The 25,204-nt window shown below is 36.2% G+C and overlaps 1 protein-coding gene across 4 annotated transcripts in view; it reads right to left on the reverse strand.

The window, feature by feature from the left end:
* ctnnd2a (catenin (cadherin-associated protein), delta 2a) overlaps window positions 1-25,204 on the reverse strand; it is a 315,486-nt gene that overhangs the window by 148,788 nt on the left and 141,494 nt on the right. For 2 of the 4 annotated variants that reach the window (XM_066721537.1, XM_066721547.1), the window contains exon 8: window positions 3,430-3,670. In XM_066721537.1, coding sequence (XP_066577634.1) covers window positions 3,430-3,670 — 241 coding nt within the window. Of the gene's footprint in view, window positions 1-1,480; window positions 1,538-3,429; window positions 3,737-25,204 lie in introns of all 4 variants that reach the window. The other 2 variants (XM_066721557.1, XM_066721567.1) reach the window with 2 other exon arrangements.

The following is a 25,204-nucleotide window of genomic DNA, read 5'->3' on the forward strand; positions in this document are numbered from 1 at the left end:
ATAATGGAAGTTTAATATGCCATGGCAAAACACATGAAAACCCTCTTTGGGTGAGAGTGGACTGCTTTTCTGAATTAGGTTTCTTGCAAGACAATTCCTATGAAACATCTTGAGTGGCCTGGAGAGAACAAAATTAAATGTAACCCACTGTTGGTTCACATCACTTAGCAATATACCAAGAGGTGGCGACTTCCTGCCTTGAAACAATGTACTGTTAATCAAACCAGTGAATAAAACTAAACTAAGCAAAACACACAACAAATCATGGATGGTATTTAGTTTTTCACCAAAAGAGCAAAACACACGTTCCGAGTCATAAAACTAATTAATAACATCTTACAGTAAAAAAATTACTTCCAGCCATGTTGTCAGAAGTAGTTAAAAGTGTTCAAAATTAGCTTTATAGAAAGTAGATATGTCAATGGAGGCACTGTATTCTCTCCCCTAAAATGAGACAGAATGAATGTTTTGAGTTTTTGAGGTTCAGGAATGATGACCTATGGGCCACTTGTTTAATCCAGTGCTGCAGTGAAGTTAATGTGTAGGATCAGGCATAATTAGTGACAGTGGACTCTGTGGAGGGTTGTGGGTACAATCCTGAGGTGGGGGGCACTGCTGTTGTACCCTTGAGCAAGGTACTTTACCTAGATTGCTCCAGTAAATGTCCAGCTGTTTAAAAGGTTACAAATGTAAAATGAATGTGAGATGTTGTAACAATCGTAAGTCACCCTGGATAAGGGTGTCTGCTAAGAAATTGCGTTGTAATTGCCCACTAACTGTTTGTGTCAAATATGTATATGTCTTTTTCTGCAAGATTTCTCTTTGAACAATACAAAGGCCCCACTTTTTTATCTTTCTTGTAAACCAGACTTCACCATACCCAGGACACCAGAGGTCCCTAAACACCTTTGTATTCTGTCAAAATAACTCAACCAGCAGCTGAACCCTTACACAAGAATAAACATTTTATGTTAATAAAATGAATTATTCATGAAGAGGCTTCAGTAAAATGTAAATAAAAATAAATGAATGAATGCAAAATTAAATAAATAAAACAGATAACACTGATAATTAAAGCATAAACACAAGACATTATTTAAGTGCCTAAGAGCAACTAAATCACTGGGATTTCCACTTCTCTTTAGAATGGATTTGAAATGTTCAAACATTGTTGCGTTCTCCCTTTCTAACATGTAAAATAAAGCATGGAAATGAGAACTCTGCTATTCTCACGGGTTCATTAAAACCTGAGGAGAAGTTTGTATTATGGACAGTGGCAATGATCTAGCCTGTCAATATAACAGCGAGGAACATTGAAATATCATAGTAATCTGTTCACATTCACTCAGGCTCAGCTTTGAGAATGAATTGTTCCTAGGATTTCGCTGAGGTTAGTAACTCTCAAATAATAGCCCTAATAATAATCATCATCATCATAGTAATTAAATGAGGAATAGAATGTAAATAAATGTGTGATTACTTTGTCATTCTTTGCTCGGCTTGATTTTGATTCCAGACAAGGAATTCAGGGTCGTACCTATCAAGAGACAGGCAGAAAGAAAGAGGTAGGAGTCTCGCAAAAAGGAGCTTTACATTTTAAAAAATAACTTTTGTCAAATATATCTGGCTGCACTCTTATTATTAAACACTGTTCTGTTTTTTAAAGGACATGCAGGTCTACCATGTGTCAAAAAAATGTATGGTCATAAATAATATTTGTGTATATTTATAAATATTCACCAAGGCAACAAATGTATAGCATAGAAATAAAACTCAACATTAAAAAACAAAACAAAAAAAAAACCTTTCTTTCATGAAAATGTGACATATAGGCCTGTCTCCTTACAAACAGGTGCACGGTGTAAATATTTCACTCATCTCAGTGAGAACCACTATGTTGACTGAAAAGCACTCACTCTTTGTCCCTGTATAGAATATGCTGTATACGCTGTTAATTAAAGCAAACAGTACAGGAAAAAGAAAATAAATAAAAAGGCCGTCATGTTTCCACCAGTGTTCCTCATTTCAATATCAGCTTAGTAACTGAGCTTAGTCTTATTCAATTAATTTTTTTTCAATTATAAATGATTGACTTGATTCAGTTTATTGCATACATCTTGCAAATCTTTTCAACAGATTGTATACTCAGTGCTTTTCCATTAAACGTTGCCTTAATTAAAATAAATGCCTCTGAACATTTCACATCATTCTGTGAATTACAGTTAAATAATCAAATTGAAGATATTCTTGAAATCCATTGTAATAACGATCTTCTATAATTCCTGTCCACCCAATTTAGCAAGTGGCCCTTTGTCAGTTTATTGCAGCATCTTCCTTTTACAGACGCAAACAGATGATAAAATCTGTCAACAGTGTGGACCACAATCATATTTCCGTCTTCTGTAATACATATAGAATATGTATCTTTACAATAAATATATGTCATTGTATCACGGAATACTGCACCACGGTTTTTAGTAGATTCTTACCTAATAATTTATATTTTTATATTCATTCAGAATATAAAATAATTAAAGACACACTAGATTGTGGTCTAAGTATACTAAATATATGAACTAAAGAAGAAATACATATATTCCATTACATACTCAGTCAGTATACAGTTTCAGGGATATGGAATCAGCTCCAAATAGATAATTCACAAAGCCTTTTACTCAAACTGTGTTACAAGCATCATTTTTTTAAATTAAAATTAAATAAATTGGTTGTATTTAAGAAAACAAATATATAGTTGTTGAGTTAGAATTGTTATAGCGTAAGCTTTCCATCTTTGCTGACTCACTAACACGACACAGATAATTGTCTAATTTACACTTGAAAGTAAATCAAATACTTTAAATTTGTAATAATATATACAAATTGTGTGTTTATTTTTCTTACAATGTATTCCCTCCAAATTCCATATAGATAGGTAGATCGATACATAGATAGATGGATACAGGTGGAGTTAAAAAGATAAAAAGAAAACTTAAAAAGAAAAAACAAAAGAAAATGACACGCTTGATCAATTAAAGGCTAGGGGAAAATTAGGTCAACCTCAGTTTGTTACTTCATGTTTTCTTTACAGATACTCCAGAACAAATTAAGAGTGATAAGAGCTAAAATGAAAGTCAGCCAGCACACACCTAATATATATTACTGATGGATGGATATATGCTAATAACACATTGAAGTAAAATGCTTTATGATCTGGATCTTAAACATTTTACATTAAAGGTTAAAAAAAGAAAAGAAAATAAGCTTAGCGGACCAATACTGAGCTTTTGTTATTCACTGAATGACAATCCGTTGCAAGGTTAAAGACAGACTTTGAATAAAACAAGGGCTAAAAGGTAATGTGTGTCATACTCAGATCATTGATTGAAGACCACCTCAAGCCAGTTGGTATATAAATAGGGTTCCACTCACCTGGGATCCTTCTGAATGCTATCGATGGAGGGTGACCTTGCCAGCGTGCCCTCTGGCGGGATGGCTGGCCCAGACTTGCTGTATGGTGATTCCACAGAAGGACAGTACTGAAGCTGGCGATAAGGGTCTGCATAATTGGCGGCTGGACCGGCGGCATAGCTGGCTCTCTGGTAAGTGCCTGTGGCATTCTGGCTGCCTGTGCGCTGCAAGGGTACGGAGTCAACACCAGGGGAAGATGGGGCTATGACAGGAAAGTAGGGACAAAGCAAAAAATTCAGGACCTGTTCACAGAACTGGTTAACTAGGTCTAGGCAAAGGAACAAACACAAGAAGAGAGAACAAAACACACACACACACACACACACACACATAAAGCATCAAATAAAATAAAATAAGAAAAAACACAGGGGGTCGAGACGTGCAAAAGCAGAGTCAGTTCAGAGCATACATCATGTTTATGATCATTACTTCAGAGGACATCATTGCATATGATACAGTAGGACTTCAATTACCCACCATAACTATAGAGGAAGCCAACCCATCAATTATTTAATTATCAAATATGACAAATAATGACAGGAAAACCACTCAAGCTGGCTATTACATTGAAGCTATACTGAACTGTGTATATATATATATATATATATATATATATATATATATATATATATATATATATATATAACTTAGAAAAAAAATGAAAATAATATATTATATGGCATGAAAAAGTGTCTGGGTTTTAGCAGTATGTTTGTGTAAGCATGGACCAACCAACCACTGTAAAATACAGTGTTATGCATTAACACTAAGTATTTGGGTGATACATACATACATTCATATATATATATATATATATATATATATATATATATATATACATACATATGTTGATATATAAAAGAATAGCAGTATAAACAATTCATTTTTATTATACCAACACACAAAAGACAAAGAAAAGTGTAATGCCATATATTTAAAGTTAATTTCAAAGTTACAGAAAAAACACAAACCAAATAATTAAAACATGATTGCAGACAGAAACATTCTCAATATGGAAAGTTTTTTCCTATTTTGTTGGATTATAACCTGTAATTTAAATGAATTTTTATTTGGCTTTCATGTAATAGACATACACAATATAGTCCAAATCAGTGAAATGAAATGAAATGAAAACAATAACTTGTTTTAAAAAATTCTAAAAAATAAAAAACAGAAAAGTGGTGCGTACATATGTATTCACCCCCTTTGCTATGAAGCCCCTAAATAAGATCTGGTGCAACCAATTACCTTCAGAAGTCACATAATTAGTTAAATAAAGTCCACCTGTGTGGAAAAAAGCCATTGCTTAAAGAAAATATAAGAAAACATGTTTGCTATTTGGAAGACTTCCCAAACATATGGAAGAAGGTACTCTGGTCAGATGAGACTAAAATTGGGCTTTTTGGCCATCAAGGAAAACGCTATGTCTGGTGCAAACTCAACACCTCTCATCACCCCGAGAACACCATCCCCACAGTGAAGCATGGTGGTGGCAGCATCATGCTGTGAGGATGTTTTTCATCGGCAGGGACTGGGAAACTGGTCAGAATTGAAGGAATGATAGATGGCACAAAAAACATGGAACTTCTTGAGGGAAACCTGTTTCAGTCTTCCCGAGATTTGAGACTGGGATGGAGGTTCACCTTCCAGCAGGACAATGACCCTAAGCATACTGCTAAAGCAACACTCAAGTGGTTTAAGTGGAAACATTGAAATGTCTTGGAAAGGCCTAGTCAAAGCCCAGACCTCAATCCAATTGAGAGTCTGTGGTATGACTTAAAGATTGCTGTACAACAGCAGAACCCATCCAACTTGAAGGAGCTGGAGCAGTTTTGCCTTGAAGAATGGGCAGAAATCCCAGTGGCTAGATGTGTCAAGCTTATAGAGACGTACCCCAAGAGACTTGCAGCTATAATTCCTGCAAAAGGTGGCTCTACAAAGTATTGACTTTGGGGAGGTGAATAGTTATATACACTCACCTAAAGGATTATTAGGAACACCATACTAATACTGTGTTTGACCCCCTTTCGCCTTCAGAACTGCCTTAATTCTACGTGGCATTGATTCAACAAGGTGCTGAAAGCATTCTTTAGAAATGTTGGCCCATATTGATAGGATAGCATCTTGCAGTTGATGGAGATTTGTGGGATGCACATCCAGGGCACGAAGCTCCCGTTCCACCACATCCCAAAGATGCTCTATTGGGTTGAGATCTGGTGACTGTGGGGGCCAGTTTAGTACAGTGAACTCATTGTCATGTTCAAGAAACCAATTTGAAATGATTCGACCTTTGTGACATGGTGCATTATCCTGCTGGAAGTAGCCATCAGAGGATGGGTACATGGTGGTCATAAAGGGATGGACATGGTCAGAAACAATGCTCAGGTAGGCCGTGGCATTTAAACGATGCCCAATTGGCACTAAGGGGCCTAAAGTGTGCCAAGAAAACATCCCCCACACCATTACACCACCACCACCAGCCTGCACAGTGGTAACAAGGCATGATGGATCCATGTTCTCATTCTGTTTACGCCAAATTCTGACTCTACCATCTGAATGTCTCAACAGAAATCGAGACTCATCAGACCAGGCAACATTTTTCCAGTCTTCAACTGTCCAATTTTGGTGAGCTTGTGCAAATTGTAGCCTCTTTTTCCTATTTGTAGTGGAGATGAGTGGTACCCGGTGGGGTCTTCTGCTGTTGTAGCCCATCCGCCTCAAAGTTGTACGTGTTGTGGCTTCACAAATGCTTTGCTGCATACCTCGGTTGTAACGAGTGGTTATTTCAGTCAAAGTTGCTCTTCTATCAGCTTGAATCAGTCGGCTCATTCTCCTCTGACCTCTAGCATCAACAAGGCATTTTCGCCCACAGGACTGCCGCTTACTGGATGTTTTTCCCTTTTCACACCATTCTTTGTAAACCCTAGAAATGGTTGTGCGTGAAAATCCCAGTAACTGAGCAGATTGTGAAATACTCAGACCGGCCCGTCTGGCACCAACAACCATGCCACGCTCAAAATTGCTTAAATCACCTTTCTTTCCCATTCAGACATTCAGTTTGGAGTTCAGGAGATTGTCTTGACCAGGACCACACCCCTAAATGCATTGAAGCAACTGCCATGTGATTGGTTGTTTAGATAATTGCATTAATGAGAAATTGAACAGGTGTTCCTAATAATCCTTTATGTGAGTGTACACTCAAATTTTCTTTTTTTTTTTTTGTCTTATTTCTTGTTTGTTTCACAAATAACAAATATTTTGCATCTTAAAAGTGGTAGGCATGTTGTGTAAATCAAATGATACAAACCCCCCCAAAAAATCAAATTTTATTCCAGGTTGTAAGGCAACAAAATAGGAAAAATGCCAAGGGGGGTGAATACTTTCAGAAGGCACTGTATTCAGTGCAGTCCAAACAATTAAGCTAAGCTTTAGGGTGCTGTGGATTTTAGTCAGAAGTTGATACAGATCATGCTGGTGAACTCAATGACCAACAAACAAAATCACTTCAAAGGCAATTTTATAACCACCAAGAGTAAACACACACATTTTATTACTGCTGTAGATTTACAGCAAATATGACAGATATGGTGCTGAGAATTGCCCAAGTGTTCCTCTGCGAAGGAAATCAAATATATATTTTTTTATTTTCTTTTGACCGTGTCATTTTGTGAAAGTTGCATGCATTGTTCCACACAGGTGTCTCATGAATGAAATATGATTCAGTCATAGAATTGATTTTATAATACTCCACAACTGACAGTTAAGACATACTTGTATAATGAAAGTGCAGTAAATTGAAATCATACTGTATTAACTTTTTTATATCACCAAGAAATAATTGAAATAGGCGGCAAATCTAAGTTTTGCTTCTGTCCTCTGTTTGCAACAGTTGTCATCAGCAGCATGATTGGCAGATTCTAATGCTACTCTCCGTCAGACACAGTATTTTCCTGTGTTCAGATAGAGGTGTGGAACACAATTCACATGATGCTATTTACATTAAATTAACATCTAATTAATTTGAATAGTTTACAAAACACTGGCTTACAGTGACTGTGATGACTGCGTCTTAAAAAAGCACAAGGTGACACCATTATTTATATGGTACATATTCTGTTATTTGTATCTGAAAACTACGCTGAATTTTAGTTTGCTACTGAAACACAGAACAATCATTGGGAGGCATGAACAGCAGAAACAGACTGTGCCCATGGTGTCTTGCTGTGCTATGCAGTATGTGAAAGCAATATCTGGTGAGTGTTTTCATGAGCTCTCAAAGGTTATTGCCAAATGCTAACAGAGTCTGTACTTTTTTTCTTGTGGTGGTGTTTTGTTGACTTTCTTTCTTTTCTTTTCTTTTCTTCTTTGCTTTTAAGTCAGGCTTTTGATGGATATTAAACTGGATCACTGTCATCTCATACTATCAGCCGTACGTACTCAGAACCATTTTCACCACACTCAATAAATACATAAAGAAAGAAATAAATCAAGGCAGCTACAGCTGACAAGTGAAAACTGAACTTCCACAGTAGGGAGGCTGAGATGAGAAGTGTCTGTTTGCTCCAGTTCCTCAGATCTACATGACTCCACTCATCACTGTTTTCACTTGTCCGCTGTTTCACACTTGTGAATCAGACAGGAAAACGAAGATGATGTAGGAGGAGAAGGGTATGGAAGGCAAAGAGAAGTGTGTATAAAGTATTCCATGAAGTTGCAACCAGTCAGAAAGGCATAGGCAGGGTCTTGTGCAAAGATCACAATGTGGAAACAGCCAGTCCAAACTTACCATAATGTTGGGGTTTGGCTCTGTGGATAAGATACTTATCTGCAGCATTGTGAATTACACTTAATGGAGGAAGAAGGAGGTGAAGAATATGAAGATGAAGACGATGAAGACAACAAAGATGATGAAGAATAATTCTTTCTATGCCAAAAACAAGAAGGTTTGATACAACACTACAGGCAAATGAGTCACTGCTTTGGCTTTTTCATCCTACATGACTTGCATTCAAGGCAATTAAGGAAGATTGAAGTGAATTATCGTCTGGAGACTTGCTGTGACACTGGAGGGACAGATATATAGCTAGACGGCATTGGCTAAGCAGGTCACTTTAAATCTGATGAAAATGTTTTTAAGGGACACATAATTCAGCCAGGATGTAAATGCCCATGCTATACATTCTAGACACAGACATCTGTTACTGGGTCACAACAGTAAACACCGAAACAGTTTCATATTAAAATGGCTTCACCATTAGCTACACTTTGAGAGAGAAAAACACATATTTAGGGAACAATGTCCATCATTTCTTGAACTTTAAATCATTCATATTCAAAACATTTGTTCAAATTGCCTAGAGATATTGCTCTCTTTATATTGCTCTCTTTATTAATTAATTACAATCAATCAATTAATGTATGACCTATTTCACCTTTTTTGGCATATCATTTATCTGAGAAAGACAAGTACAGTTTTACCAGAATGTTTCTCATTCTTAGTCTCTGATGCTGGGAGACAGCATTTCATTGTATTTATTTTAATATGCCATTCAGGGTGGAATTAAGCTAACAAAATGTCCCAGTGTAAAGATCCCCAAAGTGGACTGCACTGTGGATTTGAAACATTGTCAATTTGAAATGTACACAAGCAACTTTGTGATTTATTTTTTAAATATCTTTATGTTTTAATTATATCAATAACTTACCCATTATATCACATACAAGACATCATATTTAATACATCTACCCCTGTACTAAGTATTATGCATTCACAATTGATTAGATTTACTTTAATATTGGGACATATTTGTTTAAAGTATGTTTTTAACATTCAATATATGAAAGAGTTCAGAGGTCAGGTGCATTGGTTTTGTTATTAAGAAGTTTAAAATTGTGTGAAAAAGACTTATTATTTAATTAATAATAAGTAGGACCCTGAATTTTACATGACCAACTTTCTTAGGCTGCACTTAATTTCTCCATGAGCAATGTGGTCATGTTGTCTGCTTAATTAAAACACTTGTTGATTAATAATCTATAGATTAATTTAATCATCTTAATTAGTCATTCTATTAATGAGCATTGGTGCATTACATTATTATTATGATATCTTTGCAATATATGCTACATCACTGATGTTATGATTTCAGTATTTTACATGAATTGTTTCAGGTTCTAACAAATAATATTGAATAAGATGTTTTAGTAATATAGGGGTGACTAAATGACTAAATAAATGTCCATAGCTGCTTATGCTTAATCAACGCACCAATGTGCATGAATAGAATGACTAATTGAGATGATTAAAGGCATCTGGAGATTATTAATCAATAAGTGGTTTAATTAAACAGACTACATGACCACTTTGCACTGGGAAGCATTAAGTGCAGCCTAAGAAAGTTGGTCACATAAAACGCAGTGCCTTAATGATAAGAAGTAGAGAAATACAGAGAGAGCAGATTTTAGTAGACATGCAAGATCATGTATTATTTTTTATATATTCATTATTTAATTATCATTATCATGGAAGATGCTTAAGAGAAAACGTTAACCTGCATGCAGCCAAAGAGGAGGCACACCAAACCACATGGTGATATGTGGTCATGGCTATTCTACTGTACCAATCATGTTAGGAGAGGCCACCCACTTACTGGTGAAATCATTTTTTTGTTTGTTTTCCACCTGTTGGCCTCTTTTTTCATAGCAGGTAACACATTTTCTACATGCCAGCAGTGTCATACATTGCTGAAATACACAAAATAACAAATTAATTTCTGGGATGAATTTAAAGCCAAATTCCTCTCTGTCTCTGAGTTTCTCCCCTGAATATAGCCACACTGACTGCCAGGCAAGGTGATAAAACCCTCAGACTAATCCTTTTGTTATCATTAAGTACGAGCTTATGTCAGCAAGATGAGAGCCTGTCACACTTCATCTAAGCAGTGGTGAATCCAGAAAGCTCTTATAAATTCATCAGAGAGCCTGGGATGAGAAGTTATAAATCTGATAACATGCATATCGACCATAACCCATTGGCTGGAAACGTAACCAATCAACAATGGGGGGGGTGTCCTCTGAATAGGAATGCCAATGAGGTGCCAACACATCGCTTCAGATCACAGCCCATTTGTTTTAACTGTCCAATGTCCAAGGACAAGGAAAATGTGAAAAGAGCTAGCATGCTCAGTTCCCAGAAGGAAAAAAGTCTTCACAAAGGTTCACAAAAAAAAAAACACAGATTAAAGAACTAAAAGATACAACAGGATCTGAAGAAGTTTGCTGAATTTGCTCTCGATTGAACCTTAGCTTGCAACTTCACTCTTCCCCCATGTGCTGCACTCTGTACCTCCAAGAAAGGGCTCAACAAAGTCATACCACTTCAGAAGATGCTAGAATCATCTTAATCCAGAAAGCCAGTAAGCTAGCTAGCCTCGAGTAAAAGAAAACATACGTATACATTCGTATAAAGTCCTTTTGAACAAAGCACTATAATTGCATTCTTCAAAATGAGTAATCTCCGATCGAAGGACACCTAACAGTTTAAACCTTCAAACTCTTGAAAAAAGCATGAGAACTTCTGAGTTTTTCCACTAGAAAATCCTTCCACAAGCCTTGGAACTGGAACTTATCATACTTATCAAGTATTGTACATTCAATATACATAATTTTATGAATGAGAAATAAGCATAAACGAAGCACGCATACACTTATGAATGATATAATCTGTTAAAATATAATCCCCAATTATATAATGTTTGCATTTAATGAGAATTATTTTAAATATTAATAGTGTGTAATTTGAATTAATTACAGAGTGCACTTGAAGATATTCACTATTCTGCTGTTAGCTATCTTGAATGTGAATGTAAATGTAATGGGCATTAACAGTAGATTGATTTGTGTATAGACGCTTTCTATATCTACAGCAACCAATTCTTATAATGTGTGGGATCACCAAAGACATCTACAGATATTGTATAGGAACTGTAACTATCTTTTTGGGTATTAGATAATGAGACTAATATAATGATTATTGACAACTCATAATATGAATGCAATCAGACATTTGTTTCAGACTAACAATATTAAGATTAAGATTAACCTCCGTCTTTGCTAATTATTGTAGTCACTAATCCCCAAAGCACATTAGGCATATGTGCTACTAGCATCTCTGAATAATTACTTTTCCATTATAAAATCAGCTACTTTGTATTTCTTTGAACTTGCATCTGTGTTCATTTATAATAATTATATATAAGGCTCTACTAAATAAGGAACTCCCTTTTTGAAATATATAGTTGTGACGCACTCTATAGAGCTTAGTGTTAATAATATCACACTCAAAGCAGCAGAGATACCAAACTCCATATATATATACACCGATCAGCCATAACATTATGACCACTGACAGGTGAAGTGAATAACACTGATAATCTCGTTATCATGGCACCTGTCAGTGGGTATATTAGGGAGGAAGTGAACATTTTGTCCTCAAAGTTGATGTGTTAGAAGCAGGAAAAATGGGCAAGTGTAAGGATCTGAGCGACTTTGACAAGGGCCAAATTGTGATGGCTAGACGACTGGGTCAGAGCATCTCCAAAACTGCAGCTCTTGTGGGGTGTTCCCGGTCTGCAGTGGTCAGTACCTATCAAAAGTGGTCCAAGGAAGGAAAAGCGGTGAACCGGCGACAGGGTCATGGGTGGCCAAGGCTCATTGATGCACGTGGGGAGTGAAGGCTGGCCCATGTGGTCCGATCCAACAGACGAGCTACTGTAGCTCAAATTGCTGAAAAAGTGAATGCTGGTTCTGATAGAAAGGTGTCAGAACACACAGTGCATCGCAGTTTGTTGCGTATAAGGCTGCGTAGCCGCAGACCAGTCAGGGTGCCCATGCTGACCCCTGTCCACTGCCGAAAGCACCTACAATGGGCACGTGAGCATCAGAACTGGACCATGGAGCAATGGAAGAAGGTGGCCTGGTCTGATCAATCACGAGTTCAAGGTGTTGACTTGGCCTCCAAATTCCCCAGATCTCAATCCAATCGAGCATCTGTGGGATGTGCTGGACAAACAAGTCTGATCCATGGAGGCCCCACCTCGCAACTTACAGGACTTAAAGGATCTGCTGCTAACGTCTTGGTGCCAGATACCACAGCACACCTTCAGAGGTCTAGTGGAGTCCATGCCTCGACGGGTCAGGGCTGTTTTGGCGGCAAAAGGGGGAACTACACAATATTAGGCAGGTGGTCATAATGTTATGGCTGATCGGTGTATACCATATATTGATTTAAATGGAAGATAGACAAGCACATGCACACACTTATAGATATGTATGTTTGAAATTCAAAGACACATGGTATGTTAATATCTAAAGAGGTTTCAGAAAATTCATGATTCAAAAAATGACTGAATAACAGATTGTTTTACTATTGCAATCTATCTGCAGAGATATTACTATCGTTTCAAATTAAAAATGGCAACCTCAAGGTGACAGTAACTGTGTTCAGAAAGTAATCCAATTTATCAAAAAGTCTTAAAATCTCTCTTGAGCTTTGAAATGTTAATAGAAATTTCTGTTCCAATTTATGTCAGGGTAGAAAATTCTAGAAAACTGGAAGCTATGGTATAAGCAATGAAACCCAGACCCCCAAACAGTTTCAAGCTGATTGCAGCAGAATCTGGTCTACATTTTTGAATGAGAGAAGCAACAGAAGCAGTCAACTAATTTAAATTATGTTGAGTAAAAAAATCCTAGGCTGAATGATATATGCCAAACATAAAACACAACTCTTATTAGCAAAGGATGCTACTTATATTATGTTTCAGAACTGCATTATCTATGATCTTTACCAAAAAATTTATAAAACAAAACATAATTTGAAAGCATGAATGTAAAAGGACAGATTAAATGTTTATATTCAAACAAAACAAAATGTTTTATTGTTTTCTGCATCTTTAATTCCACTTATTTGATTAAAGTGTGTATTCAACAGCACAGTGTATATCTGAACCCTAACCAGGGTTGAGTTAGCTGATACTAAAATGATAATGCTGTCTGGCTTTCCACAACAGGCGATATAAATCTTCTGGCTTGCTGAGAAACATTGCCATGGGTACTACCATTAGACAGTGGATTTTACTGATATCAGAGATTACAAATCAATCTGTGAATTAAGTTACTGAGCTACTGAAAGTAATAAAACAAATATTACTAGACAATCAGTGAAATAAAAGGACCATAGAAAACTATAGGAAAAAGACCTTTTATAGGACCAAATATCAGTTTATTTGTTTGGCTCTTTTAATTGTTGTGTACTGATTGACTGCAAGGTTCTGGGGAGTAATTGTTATGTACTCATGGGCCCTAGCTAAGAGGGTCTTAAAATGTCCCCTCCCACTGTTCCTTGCTAGGGTCAATCATCTACATTTATGAAACTGATTTTCTATATTTTAATAGAAAATGTGAACATGTACTGTAATAAACAAATGGAGAAGAAGAGAAACAAACTTTTACTTACATTTGGTCTGACATTCTAGTTTTATTATGTTTGATCTTATGTTATTATACCTGTAGCTTTGATTATCCCTGTGCTTTCAGAATCACTATTTAATCTCACCTGTGCTGGGCTTCTGAACGTAACATTTGCCATGGTCACAGAAAGCCCTTTAAAATAACTTGACCTTTTAGACACAATTCACTGAATGGTACATTTATTTTTTATTGGAGGATAAGCCTTCAGATGCTGCAGAAAGTTAAAGGTGTTGTTGAAAACACACTGTCCTTTTTGTATCTTCAAATTGCTTTTTATAGAACCTTTAAAGTAGTCTTCTAACATACAATTTTGTCAAAAAACAAGGTGACTTCAACACACTGCTCCTAAATAACATAACTGGCCAGTTATCAAGGTCTAAAATATCATACAGGCTAAAGAAAATGTCTCCTTCCTGCATGGACTAAAATAAGTATAAGTATAAGTACAGTATACTACAAAAAAGAAGTTGCAAAACTACATTGCAACAATTATAAAATGCATTGAAAAGTATTCATACATACAATGCATGATTTAACTATAAAAAATGGATATGCTGTGGATAGGTAGTCATTGGCAAAGCAATAAACTGAAATTATCATATACTTTCTGGCCAGAAACAAAGAACTGCAAGCAATTGTCTACAACCAAGACCCTGCTCAGGTATTGGACGCAAAGAAACATATCTACAAAAACAGAAGAGCATCTGAGGATCTGATTAAAGGCAACAGAATCCCATATATATTTATTTTTAAACCCTGTTCTAGCCACAGTGCATAATGTGTAGTGTATAGAATCAGTCTTTAGAATTAACAATTGTTCTCAGTTCCTCCTCGGCTCTGTATTTTGGCATTATTCAGTGCCTTGTGTCCTAAGGGTTGGAACTTGATCGCAAAAACAACGTGTCAGACAAACAACGAAGCCCCCACCCCTTCCCCTTGGCACTCTTTCAGCTTGTAGTATTTGGTTCTCATTTAGTCCTCAAAAAAGACAAACACGAGATGACAAGAATAAAACATGATTACAATCATGTCCATAGACTAAAGCATCACAAAAGCTTTAGAAAGAATGGAGGGCTGCTTTGCCTCCTCACAGCACCAATATCCTTGATTAAAAATAGATAGGCTCCCATTGAACTCCTTAGGAGAGCTCGGGAAGCACTCCAAATGGGAGCCAGGCGGGCAGCCTCGAGACGGCCAATTATGGTCTGTGAATAGTTTATAACATGATTTACATGGTGATAGAACAAATCAGGCCGCATGTGAGCAGTCAAGGTCTGGTGTTTTGTTTCAATTAATTGTGTTTATTTTGCCTTCACTGGGCCCGCTGCCTGCTCGCTTCTACCTTTGCTTGTAGGTGTTGAGATACACTAAATTAAAATAAATCGCCGGCATGGCTTGTGTGCGTGGTCATGTGCTGTTAAGGTGGCCCATGTGACGGGTGTCCAGCTGCACTGTAATTAAAGGCAATCTGCAACCTGTTACAGCTGGTTCCTGTTAGTAAGGGATATTGATCAGAGCTGACAACTGTTCAATGTAGGCTTACAACCACACATGGGCGTATGTTTGTATGCAATTTCACACATATACCAGAATGGAGAAGCAACTGCCAGCCAAGAAGACACGAAAGCAAACCACTATGATGTTGATAGGGAGAACTCAATACTCCCTCAATAGATAGGAATACTCAGGGCCCGATTTAACTGAAATAATACCAACATAGTTTATTCAGTTACAGCGAAGTGCTCCAGAGATGGCCAGTCAGGAAGACACGTGAAGTTTTTCTAAATAACATACTGTTATAGAGGATGACTCCCTTTGGTTGTCAGGCTACTACATGACGTAAATGAGGTACCCCAAACTTCATCACACACTTCTCCTTTGTCTCCTGTTCCCTCTATGGCCTTACATGAAAATGTTTTTCTAAAATCAGCTACACAGAACGACTGCACCTGACCTCTTCGGAGCAATATACAAAGCTTAAATTCATACATGGGTTACACAATCTTGCTGCAACAATGGTGCGAATATAATATATTTGGAATTCAGACAGGGCACTGTCCTGTATCAATGTCTTATTTCTCACGGAAAGTTCAGGGTGAGTAGGAAAATGTAAAGTGTTCCTTGAAACGATAAGCAATGTATTTTACAACACTACCACATTTGTTTTCTTACTCATTATTCGTTCGATTCACCACAAAGTTTCGATTTTGACCCATCTAATAAAAGAGTTCAGGTCAAAAAATAAATTAAAATGTGTAGTTCAACTGTCTCAGAAATGCTCTAATTTGCATGTTCAGGGACATTTAAAATCAACACTTTTATGGAAAAAGTAACCAGGATGGTAGCAGGACGTGGGAATGTTTCTCATGGTTTGGAGTACGGCTTTAAATATCTTTCAAGTGCAGAAGTGTTTTGGCCACCAGACCAGGCAAAATATTCTACAAAGCAGTCTCTCTGAGGTAGAACACATAAATACATACTAATCAAGTGCATTTTAGGTAATGTCAAATGTTGATTTGTGATGCCAAATTAAAATGATATGGACTTAAAATGTCTTTCTTTTTTCTGTTTTTTGGTGTGGGCGGGGTGTTGGTTATTTATTTTTATATATGTATTAAGTGTTTGTGAAGAATCTACCTTACAATGGGTACCATTCCATGAACACATGAAGGGGAAAAAAACATGTAGATATTTAACCTCAAAGTAAATGTCCATTCAAAGCTCAATACGCCTGTCAAATTGATATTCAACAAAAATTCATATATTACTATTACTAAATTTCTTATAGCATACAGTTGTTACAATATCACATTCTTCTTTTTACATAAAATTACCCATTCAAGCAGCTGGGTTTTTACTGGAGCAATCTAGGTAAAGTGTCTGCTCAAGGGTACTGAGCCCACGACTCTCCGCTCCAGAGTCCACAGCCCTAATCACTACTCCAGTTTCCTAGCCTACAGAGGCATATTACCATGTTTTAAGATCATGGTGGAAAATTATTGTACGCACACTTTTGTAATACAGTCGGTGATAACAGGGGTAAGCTAAACTGAATTTTTAATACTGAGTACAAAAAAATAATACATTTACAGCACGTAATATAACTCATGTAAATATATTCCTGCCATGAAATGCGTCAAATGTATAATAAGGAGGCACATCTGCATTTTCACATGGAAAACACTCCTCTGTTTGCCTCTCAACCCTTTTGTGTTCTTGCCAAGGCACAGCTTTTGAAGTTTCCTTGGTATTCTTCATAAAATCTCGAGAGGGCATCCAATCAAATTATAGGCCGCAAAATGCGAGGCACTTTGTGTTGCATAATTTACAATTCATATTCATTCTTGAGATACTGGTAGAGAAAATGCAGTGCAGGAAACAGTGATACCACATAATAAAAGAATGAAATAACAGGAGGCATTCCTGACCAAGTATCCACTTTTCTTGCAAGCTTTTCTAAATTGGTGTATTAAATAAACCTATCTCAACAACGTGCCTCCAATGTGTCTGAAGTGGATAAAAATAAGATAATATGTTTACAAGATGCTGTCAAGGTGATGAACTGCCTAGTAAATTATACCTTCTAGGTTAGGCAATACAGCTATAATGGAAAGTAACACTGGAACAATATTATATGGTGATTCAATAAATATTGTTAATTAAACTATACTTATGTATTGATATCTTTTTAGAGTTTGTTAAGCATTGATTCAGCCTAGAGAAGACTGTTAAGATTCCAGTGGATTGAGTTAAGACAGGGGTTGTGTAATATTTTGACTTCCACTGGCTTAAAATCAACGCAGAAATCAGTTCATAATTAATATTTTCAGTTTATACAATGTTGACAAGGTTTTGACATATTAACACATACAAGTACATACATACAGTGTAGGGAAATATAAATGCATATAAATATTTCCCTACAAAGGGAAAATGATTTGACTGTAAATTGTATTCTCATTATTGTCGTTTAATATATATATATAATATTATATTTTTGACACATGATTCTTTAAAACATGACACTAAGGTTTTTTCTTTGGAACATTAAAATATTTAATGGAATATAACTGTCTCATGTTAGTTTTTTCTTTGTGATATTATTTTGATTATTTACTGCTCAGATGTTTGTCACCTTTCTGTGCACCTACATAAAAAGAGATTGTATAAAACTGCAATCAAAACAAAATAAGAAACATCAAGCCAATGAAGATTGAAGACAATAAACTGTCCTTGTTGGATAGAAATAGAATAGTTCTTAAGCACTATAAGGGGAGTAATGCTATGAGTGATGCTGTGATACTGTGATGCCACTCCTTTAGACTTGTTAAGACCCCCCACATCAGGGGACTGGTCTTCTGGCACAGCAAGTCTGTCACTTGTTTGGGGCAGATTTAATTGGTGCTTGGGGGTGTGTCTGTGACAGCAGTTCAAATCCCAAACCAGGTCTGAGGAAAGACAACAGATCCTTAATCCACTGTTGAGCGCCAGTATAAAGATATAACTGGGGTGCAGCATGTTTTCATATGCCTGTTAGTGTTTTTTATTTTTACTTTGTGTTACTGTGCTTAGTGCCTTGCCAGAAATTGGATGGTGGTAAGCAGTTATATAACTTCTGGATGCCAAAATTATTTATTTAATTTGATGGTTTTTTTTTATTATTATTATTCTAAATGTACATACAAAATCTATATACTTATATATAACTTATAGTTATTACATAAGTGATAAATCAAACATAACTTATATTTTAAAGCGGTGCCCAATTGTCTTTTTATTGTCTGTGTTTTAAATGCTGAAGGTTAGCAGTAGAGTGGAGCAGTAGAGTTTGCACACATGTCTTGGCTTAAAAATGCTGTATGTGGTGTTAAAGGGTAGGCCTGGGGGTTTGTTTTACGGTAGCACAGACTACAAACAAACATACATCCAGGACTGCAACAGTTTCCATTTTCAGCAGTGGTTAAGCAGAGAAACTGGCACATCTTTCTTCCTTCTGCTTCTTTTAAGCACATGAGATTATTCTCCTGCAAAGAAAGAGATCTCATGGACTTACACTGGAGACCCATCTGAGCTATCGAGCATGATGTTCACATGAATGCAAATTACGACTCGAACATGTGGTAATTTAACAACCGTGGCTTCATTTGCTGTGAGGTTTAATATATTGTAATGTATGAAGCCTGCATTTATTTTATTTATTTTCTTACCAAGCCTCAGTACATTAGATCTATCGTTCTGTCTCGAGAGCTTCTCTGTTTACTTTCTCACAAACAGGTGATATTCCCTTTGATTTCTTTCTCAGAACAGCATGCCTCCTGATCACCTCCTAAAACCGAATCACATTTTTGAATTTTAAAGTTCTTATTTATTTGATTTCTAGTTAGAAGTGGGGAGATTGCACAGTGGGTTAGAAGCTGTCAGTGAGTGGGCATTCGTTGAATGTCTTAATTATTTAAATTCCCCGCTGTGCAGCTGAGAGTCGCACGCATTATACGTGGAGGAAATGAACACTCCTCCATCCTTTGTCTTGTTCGAGGCACAGCCATGAAAGACAAGGTGACCATTTGTTTGAATCAAGATTGAAAAAATCAATCTGAATAAAGCAGTTTTCCCGTCGCACTTCTATACGAATCCCTCAGTGTGAGTTAGCGCTGTAATCCATCATTTCCCGGAGTGTGTCCTGCGTGAATGTATAATTGGTCATTAGCTATGCCTCAGCGGTGGGTCTGGAGTTCAGATCTCCGCATTAACCCAAATCACGTCACCTTTTATTGTTCACTTTTAAGCAGGTGATTTACAATGCAAGGAAGCTCTAAAACTAGGCCTCCGCACCAGTTTTTAATACCGCAGTGCTTTAGGAACCAAATGACCAAAATGACAGCTAATAGAAAGTGACAGGCTTTCTGGATCAAGGGGTTTATTACAGTTTAAAATTTATTACATACACTTTTTTATTACTGATGTTTAAGTTTTATAAGATGTCTTTCGGTGACCCATTTTTCCTCTTCTCTAATACCAGTAGTCTAAAACTTGTTATTTATTTATTTATTTATTTTAGTTTTTTTGATGATGGTGAACTTGATTGCAAAATTAATTATTTGTTTCTGTCTCCATCCAATTAGACAGATTTTCACTGCACTGCCCTATTTCATTATATTTGCATGATGATAGATGTCATTGCTTTCATGCTGCTGCCGTTTCATGAGTTACGTGAGCCAGTTGCACTCGATTTGATGATTAGAGAAACTTTTAAAGTAATGTGGCACACAACTCATGGTGGACACGTTAACACTAATCAAAATATCAAAAAATAAGCGTCATGGCAAACCTTAAGATACTTTAACTTACCAATTATTGCATAATAAAATACAGTGTTAGACTTAAATAGAAACAATTTTACTTTCACTTGGATAGATCCCATAATTTTGTTGTAGATAACTTATTAAACATGTGTATCCTTTTCGGAAATAAGATCAGACAACAGTCTACTGCTAATGACAGCCAAACAACCTAATTATTTATATATTTATCATTCACCACACTTTCATAGATTGTCCAGCACTAAACAGTTAATATTACTACTGCTTCCAGTGTATATTTAAAATAAAAAGTTATAACATTTCCTTGATAGATTAATTTGTCTTAAATTTGCATTTCACACGTATGTGGTGGGATTTACATATTCGGCAGTACTGAAAATTATATTTCAAGGTAAGTGTGTTGACATAAAATGTTCTTGGATATCAGTTTGTCTGCTTGCTTTCATTTGTGTATGCTTTACATGTATAGTTATGCCTGGGTCCAAAGAGTTTTGAATATGGGTCCATTGTGTGTATTGCAACATCGTGAGAAATGTACACACCACAAACATTGAAACAGGACACGCTTAATATCCTCTGAAGATGCAGAATATAGCGTAGTAAAACCCCAAAGAGGAACTCTCAATTAATTTATTTCAGCAGGTGGCAGCCTTTCTCTAAATCCAAAACTGTGTTGACTTAAAAATCAATAGAAAAATTAATCTTGCTGATTCTGACACATCCCAAGTATGTGGGAAGTGTTACCCTGCTGCATGCCTAAGACTGCTTCTGTACATATGTCTCAGTGTATTTGCTGTTATGGAATAAACGTTTTGAAAGACATGTAAAAGAAACGTCTCTGCAGGTTGACAAGGACCCGATGGTATGTGTGTGTGTGTGTGTGTGTATATATATATATATATTTACTATTTGGAAGATATTTATATTGACATTTTTTGATTTGCATTATACTCACTGAAATATTAAACTATTCCATCAAAGAAGGCATGGATTATCGGATGGTTAATAATTACTTCCATTTTAGTTTTAAAGACATACTGCATGCACACATAAAAAGAAACATCTCTGTTCTCAAATCTGCTTTTCTGTAGTGCTCCATTTTGTAAGCCAAACACAAATCACTGATTAAAAGCAGATAGTTAAAGCTTCCAGCTCCATTATAATGGAGAATAATCATTAAATCAAAACATAACACAATGGTTGAGGATGGTAAGAAATCTTGCACGCCTGTGTCATTGCATATCTGTGTATTTTGACCTTAGTTTGTAAAAATAATGCACATGATTTCAATGATTTTCAGGTTGTTTTGCAGATATACACTTTGTAATGTCTCATGTGGAAATTAATTATTGAAAAAATTGCAATGATATGTGAAGCAGGGAACGGAGTTTAAACATAATATGTATAAAAACACTGCTTTAATGTATTGTTAAGTGTTTCTTGAGTATACCACAGTAGCCAGTTTAATTAATTTGCACTTCTACAAAAAAAGAACAATGTCATATATTAATATCCTTGACAAACTCCTGAGAATTCACAGATCTATTTTTAGGTAAATCTAACAAACTGATTGTCAATTTTAACATGCTGTTTGTATTTCATAGCCTGCAGCCTGTTTTCCAACTGAAAATTGACCTTTTTAGTGTACATCACAACATCACAATGTGTGATCCACGAGGGCGGGCGAAACTCTGAGGCAGCACTGTATTATACTGTAATATGCTTGGGAACACTCTTTACGGCTCATGTAACACATTTTATTGCATTAGTCCAAGCTCCTCATGCGGCCTCGCAAAGACAATGCAAAGCCAGCTAAAGAAATAACATGGAAGATCTTTACAGTATCTTAAGCATTGATGGATTTCAAGCATTACTCCATATGAGAAACAATTACCATAACCATCACTGATCTACACACACACAGAGACACTGTTTCTGCTATTTCACAAGAAAACATTAACACAATGAACATGAGAGGGCTAATGATTCTACCAAGGACAGATTCCCATGGCCTTGGAAAGGGAACAAAATACAATTGTGCACCAGATTCATACTTTTGGGTCAGGATCTGGGTGATCAAAGGTGGCAAACATAGCTGGAGAGGGAACAGGAACCTGCTGAAGTGTGCCTTGCAAGCACTTCCAATGTGAGAGAAGGCAAGCACGGTGTAAAAATAGAAGTCTAAGGAACCATCTGCAAGAGAGGAAGAGAGGAATACACTTTTGGCACCACCTGAGTGAAATGTATATGGTATCCCATGTAAGTCAAAAAGATTAAATTAAATCTCAAATATAAAAAAAGAGTAGAAGTTACATGAAAGACCAAGATAGATGACAAGCACAGTCATATATAGTGATGAAGACAGATATAACTAAGGGACTGGGTCAACAGCCAAATTTCAAAAGATAATGAATAAGATGTAGTCTCATCCTTGGATTTAAATATTTCCTTTTGAAAGCAGGCCAGAGGAATAGTATGCCATCCATCTAACAGTTCAGGTTTTAGTATGTTGAGATAAGTCTTGTCTTCCTGAATGAGATCACTGTTACAGTTCATTCCATGGAGGTAGGATTCAGAGCATGCTAAGGTGTATTGTTCATTCTGTCCCCTTTGGACAACTGTTTTACTCTCTCAGCTTTGTGTCACAGTGTGTTACCCTGTCACCTTAACATCTATTCAGTGCTGGATGTGCACTATTCCAAAAACATCACAATATGTAATCTCTACATAACACATAACCTCTGGTACAAAGAGAGGCTTGTTCAATTACCTTTGGTAAAGTAGTGTACATTACTATACAATACAATACTAACATTAACACTGACATTCTTATTTAAATCTGACATCTATAGAATATGATATTTGATTGAGAAGCAATTAAGTACACAAAACACACTCATTAAATGTATGTAAAGGATGTTGAAACAATTTTGCTTCGGCATTTTTTTGAGAGAGTCGCATTACTTTTTACAAATCATTGACCTGTTTCAGATTTGGAGAATTAAAGGGGAAGATTAGCTTCAAAAAATATTTTAAAAACACCCTGTATATTAGGACAGACATATCCTCCATTATTCTGCAAATAACCTAATTTTGAGTCATTGCTCTATCAGTGAAAGAAACGAATATGCAGGTTATACTATTGAAATGTTTAAGTTAAACTGAACAAAAGTTCAATATAATGTATACAGTTGGTATTATTATACAGCTTATAAGTGTTTCTGATACTGTTATTTTGCATTATAGGTTCCACAAAAACAGTGAATAGGTTAAATGGGTTTAAGCAAAACTTTGCAACTTGAATGAGATTTGTGTCAACTTAGACCCCACTGAAAAAAACTGTATTATATAACCATCAAACAATGTAGTTTGGCACCAATTCATTCAACATTCCTGTATTTCAATGGGAATGGAAACCGTGCCTCACTCATCCTCTAAGAAAGAACTTCCTTTACAATTGTGTTAATCCCTTTTAAATCCAGAATGAATTTTCCAAATACGTGAATTCTCACTGTGTGTCCTTGTATCCTTGTAGTTAACATGTAAAGCCTAGACTCGATTAAGTCAAAATTTCAATGCTAAACACTTTAGGACATATAAAAATGCTGAATGCAAAATACAAAAATTAAGAAAGTCAATTTGTTTAATTAAATGCAACAGACAAAAAATCACTGTGCAATTTTCCAGCACGGCAGTGGAAACCACAAGAATGATACACCTGCAGTTTTTCCATAAAGCGGACGTATTGCATAATGTGTAACAGTACTGCATTACAATTAGAATGCAGACACTGCTTGTGTTGGTTACACTACAGAGCCAATTCCTGTTTAAACTAATTAAAACACAACAGGCAGCAAATCAGTGAAATCACTTCAAAATAGCAGCCAAATCAAAGACAGTTGAGAGAAAAAAAAAGAAAAAAAACAATACAAAAAAAATCTCCTTGAGCTTCTTTTGACCTTATATGGAGTAAATGCAAATGCCTTGATTAGTTTGAAGCCATAAATGATCTCTGTGTCACATATATTTAGGGCAGAAACAAAGTAGCAACAAATATAGGCCTGGATAATCTATACATGAAATAATGCCAGAATCCATGCAAATTGCCTCTTTTAGACACACAGATGCATTCTCATTGCAGATCCGGGAATGGCAGAAGCCCAAGTCTCATTAGTTATTAAATAAACCGGAAACACCCCCATTCTCCTTTCTTTTTATTGTTACACAGCCCTGCAGAAACAGGAAATTCCAACCCTTTGTAGTGACAAGCTGTAATTATCATTTGCTTTCTGTAATGAAATAAACAGGCATGAAATTCAGAGACAGATTTAAGTCTCTCCTTATTTTCCTTTCTACTCAGAGAAAGCAATGTCTGTAGTAAGGTGCAAGATAGTCACTTCAGGCCAAACCTTTATTATTGAAAACTCTCAGTACATACTTAGGTAAACAAATAAGACATGCAAGCACTGGTTGCCCGTGGAAAGCTGGCACTAGTCTGTTACAACTTCACTGAGAATCATAATTTTAATCCCGCCACCAGTTGAATCCAGATTACCACATCATGACTTCAATGAAGATGGTGGAATGAAGGGTAATTTTGTTATACCAGCGATGATTGGATAATTCCATTGGCAATTCTCTGAAGCCTGTGCTGTGTGTTTCTCATTGGTGGCCCACTAGCACTATCCAATTATCGCAGGTATAACAAAATAGGTTCAAAGGCATGATGGGTACATTTGAAATTTGCTCTGCAACTCAATTTAAGACTTGGAAACTACCGTAGACATGTAAACCTAAACCTGGTCTCACTTGAGCCTTCCTAACTAGCTGCCAGCCTGAACTACAGAGACCATACCAAGAACTCTACAAATACAAGTGTTTTAAAC

Source organism: Amia ocellicauda, chromosome 2 (genome assembly GCF_036373705.1).
Source record: "Amia ocellicauda isolate fAmiCal2 chromosome 2, fAmiCal2.hap1, whole genome shotgun sequence".
Classification (NCBI taxonomy): Eukaryota; Metazoa; Chordata; class Actinopteri; order Amiiformes; family Amiidae; genus Amia; species Amia ocellicauda.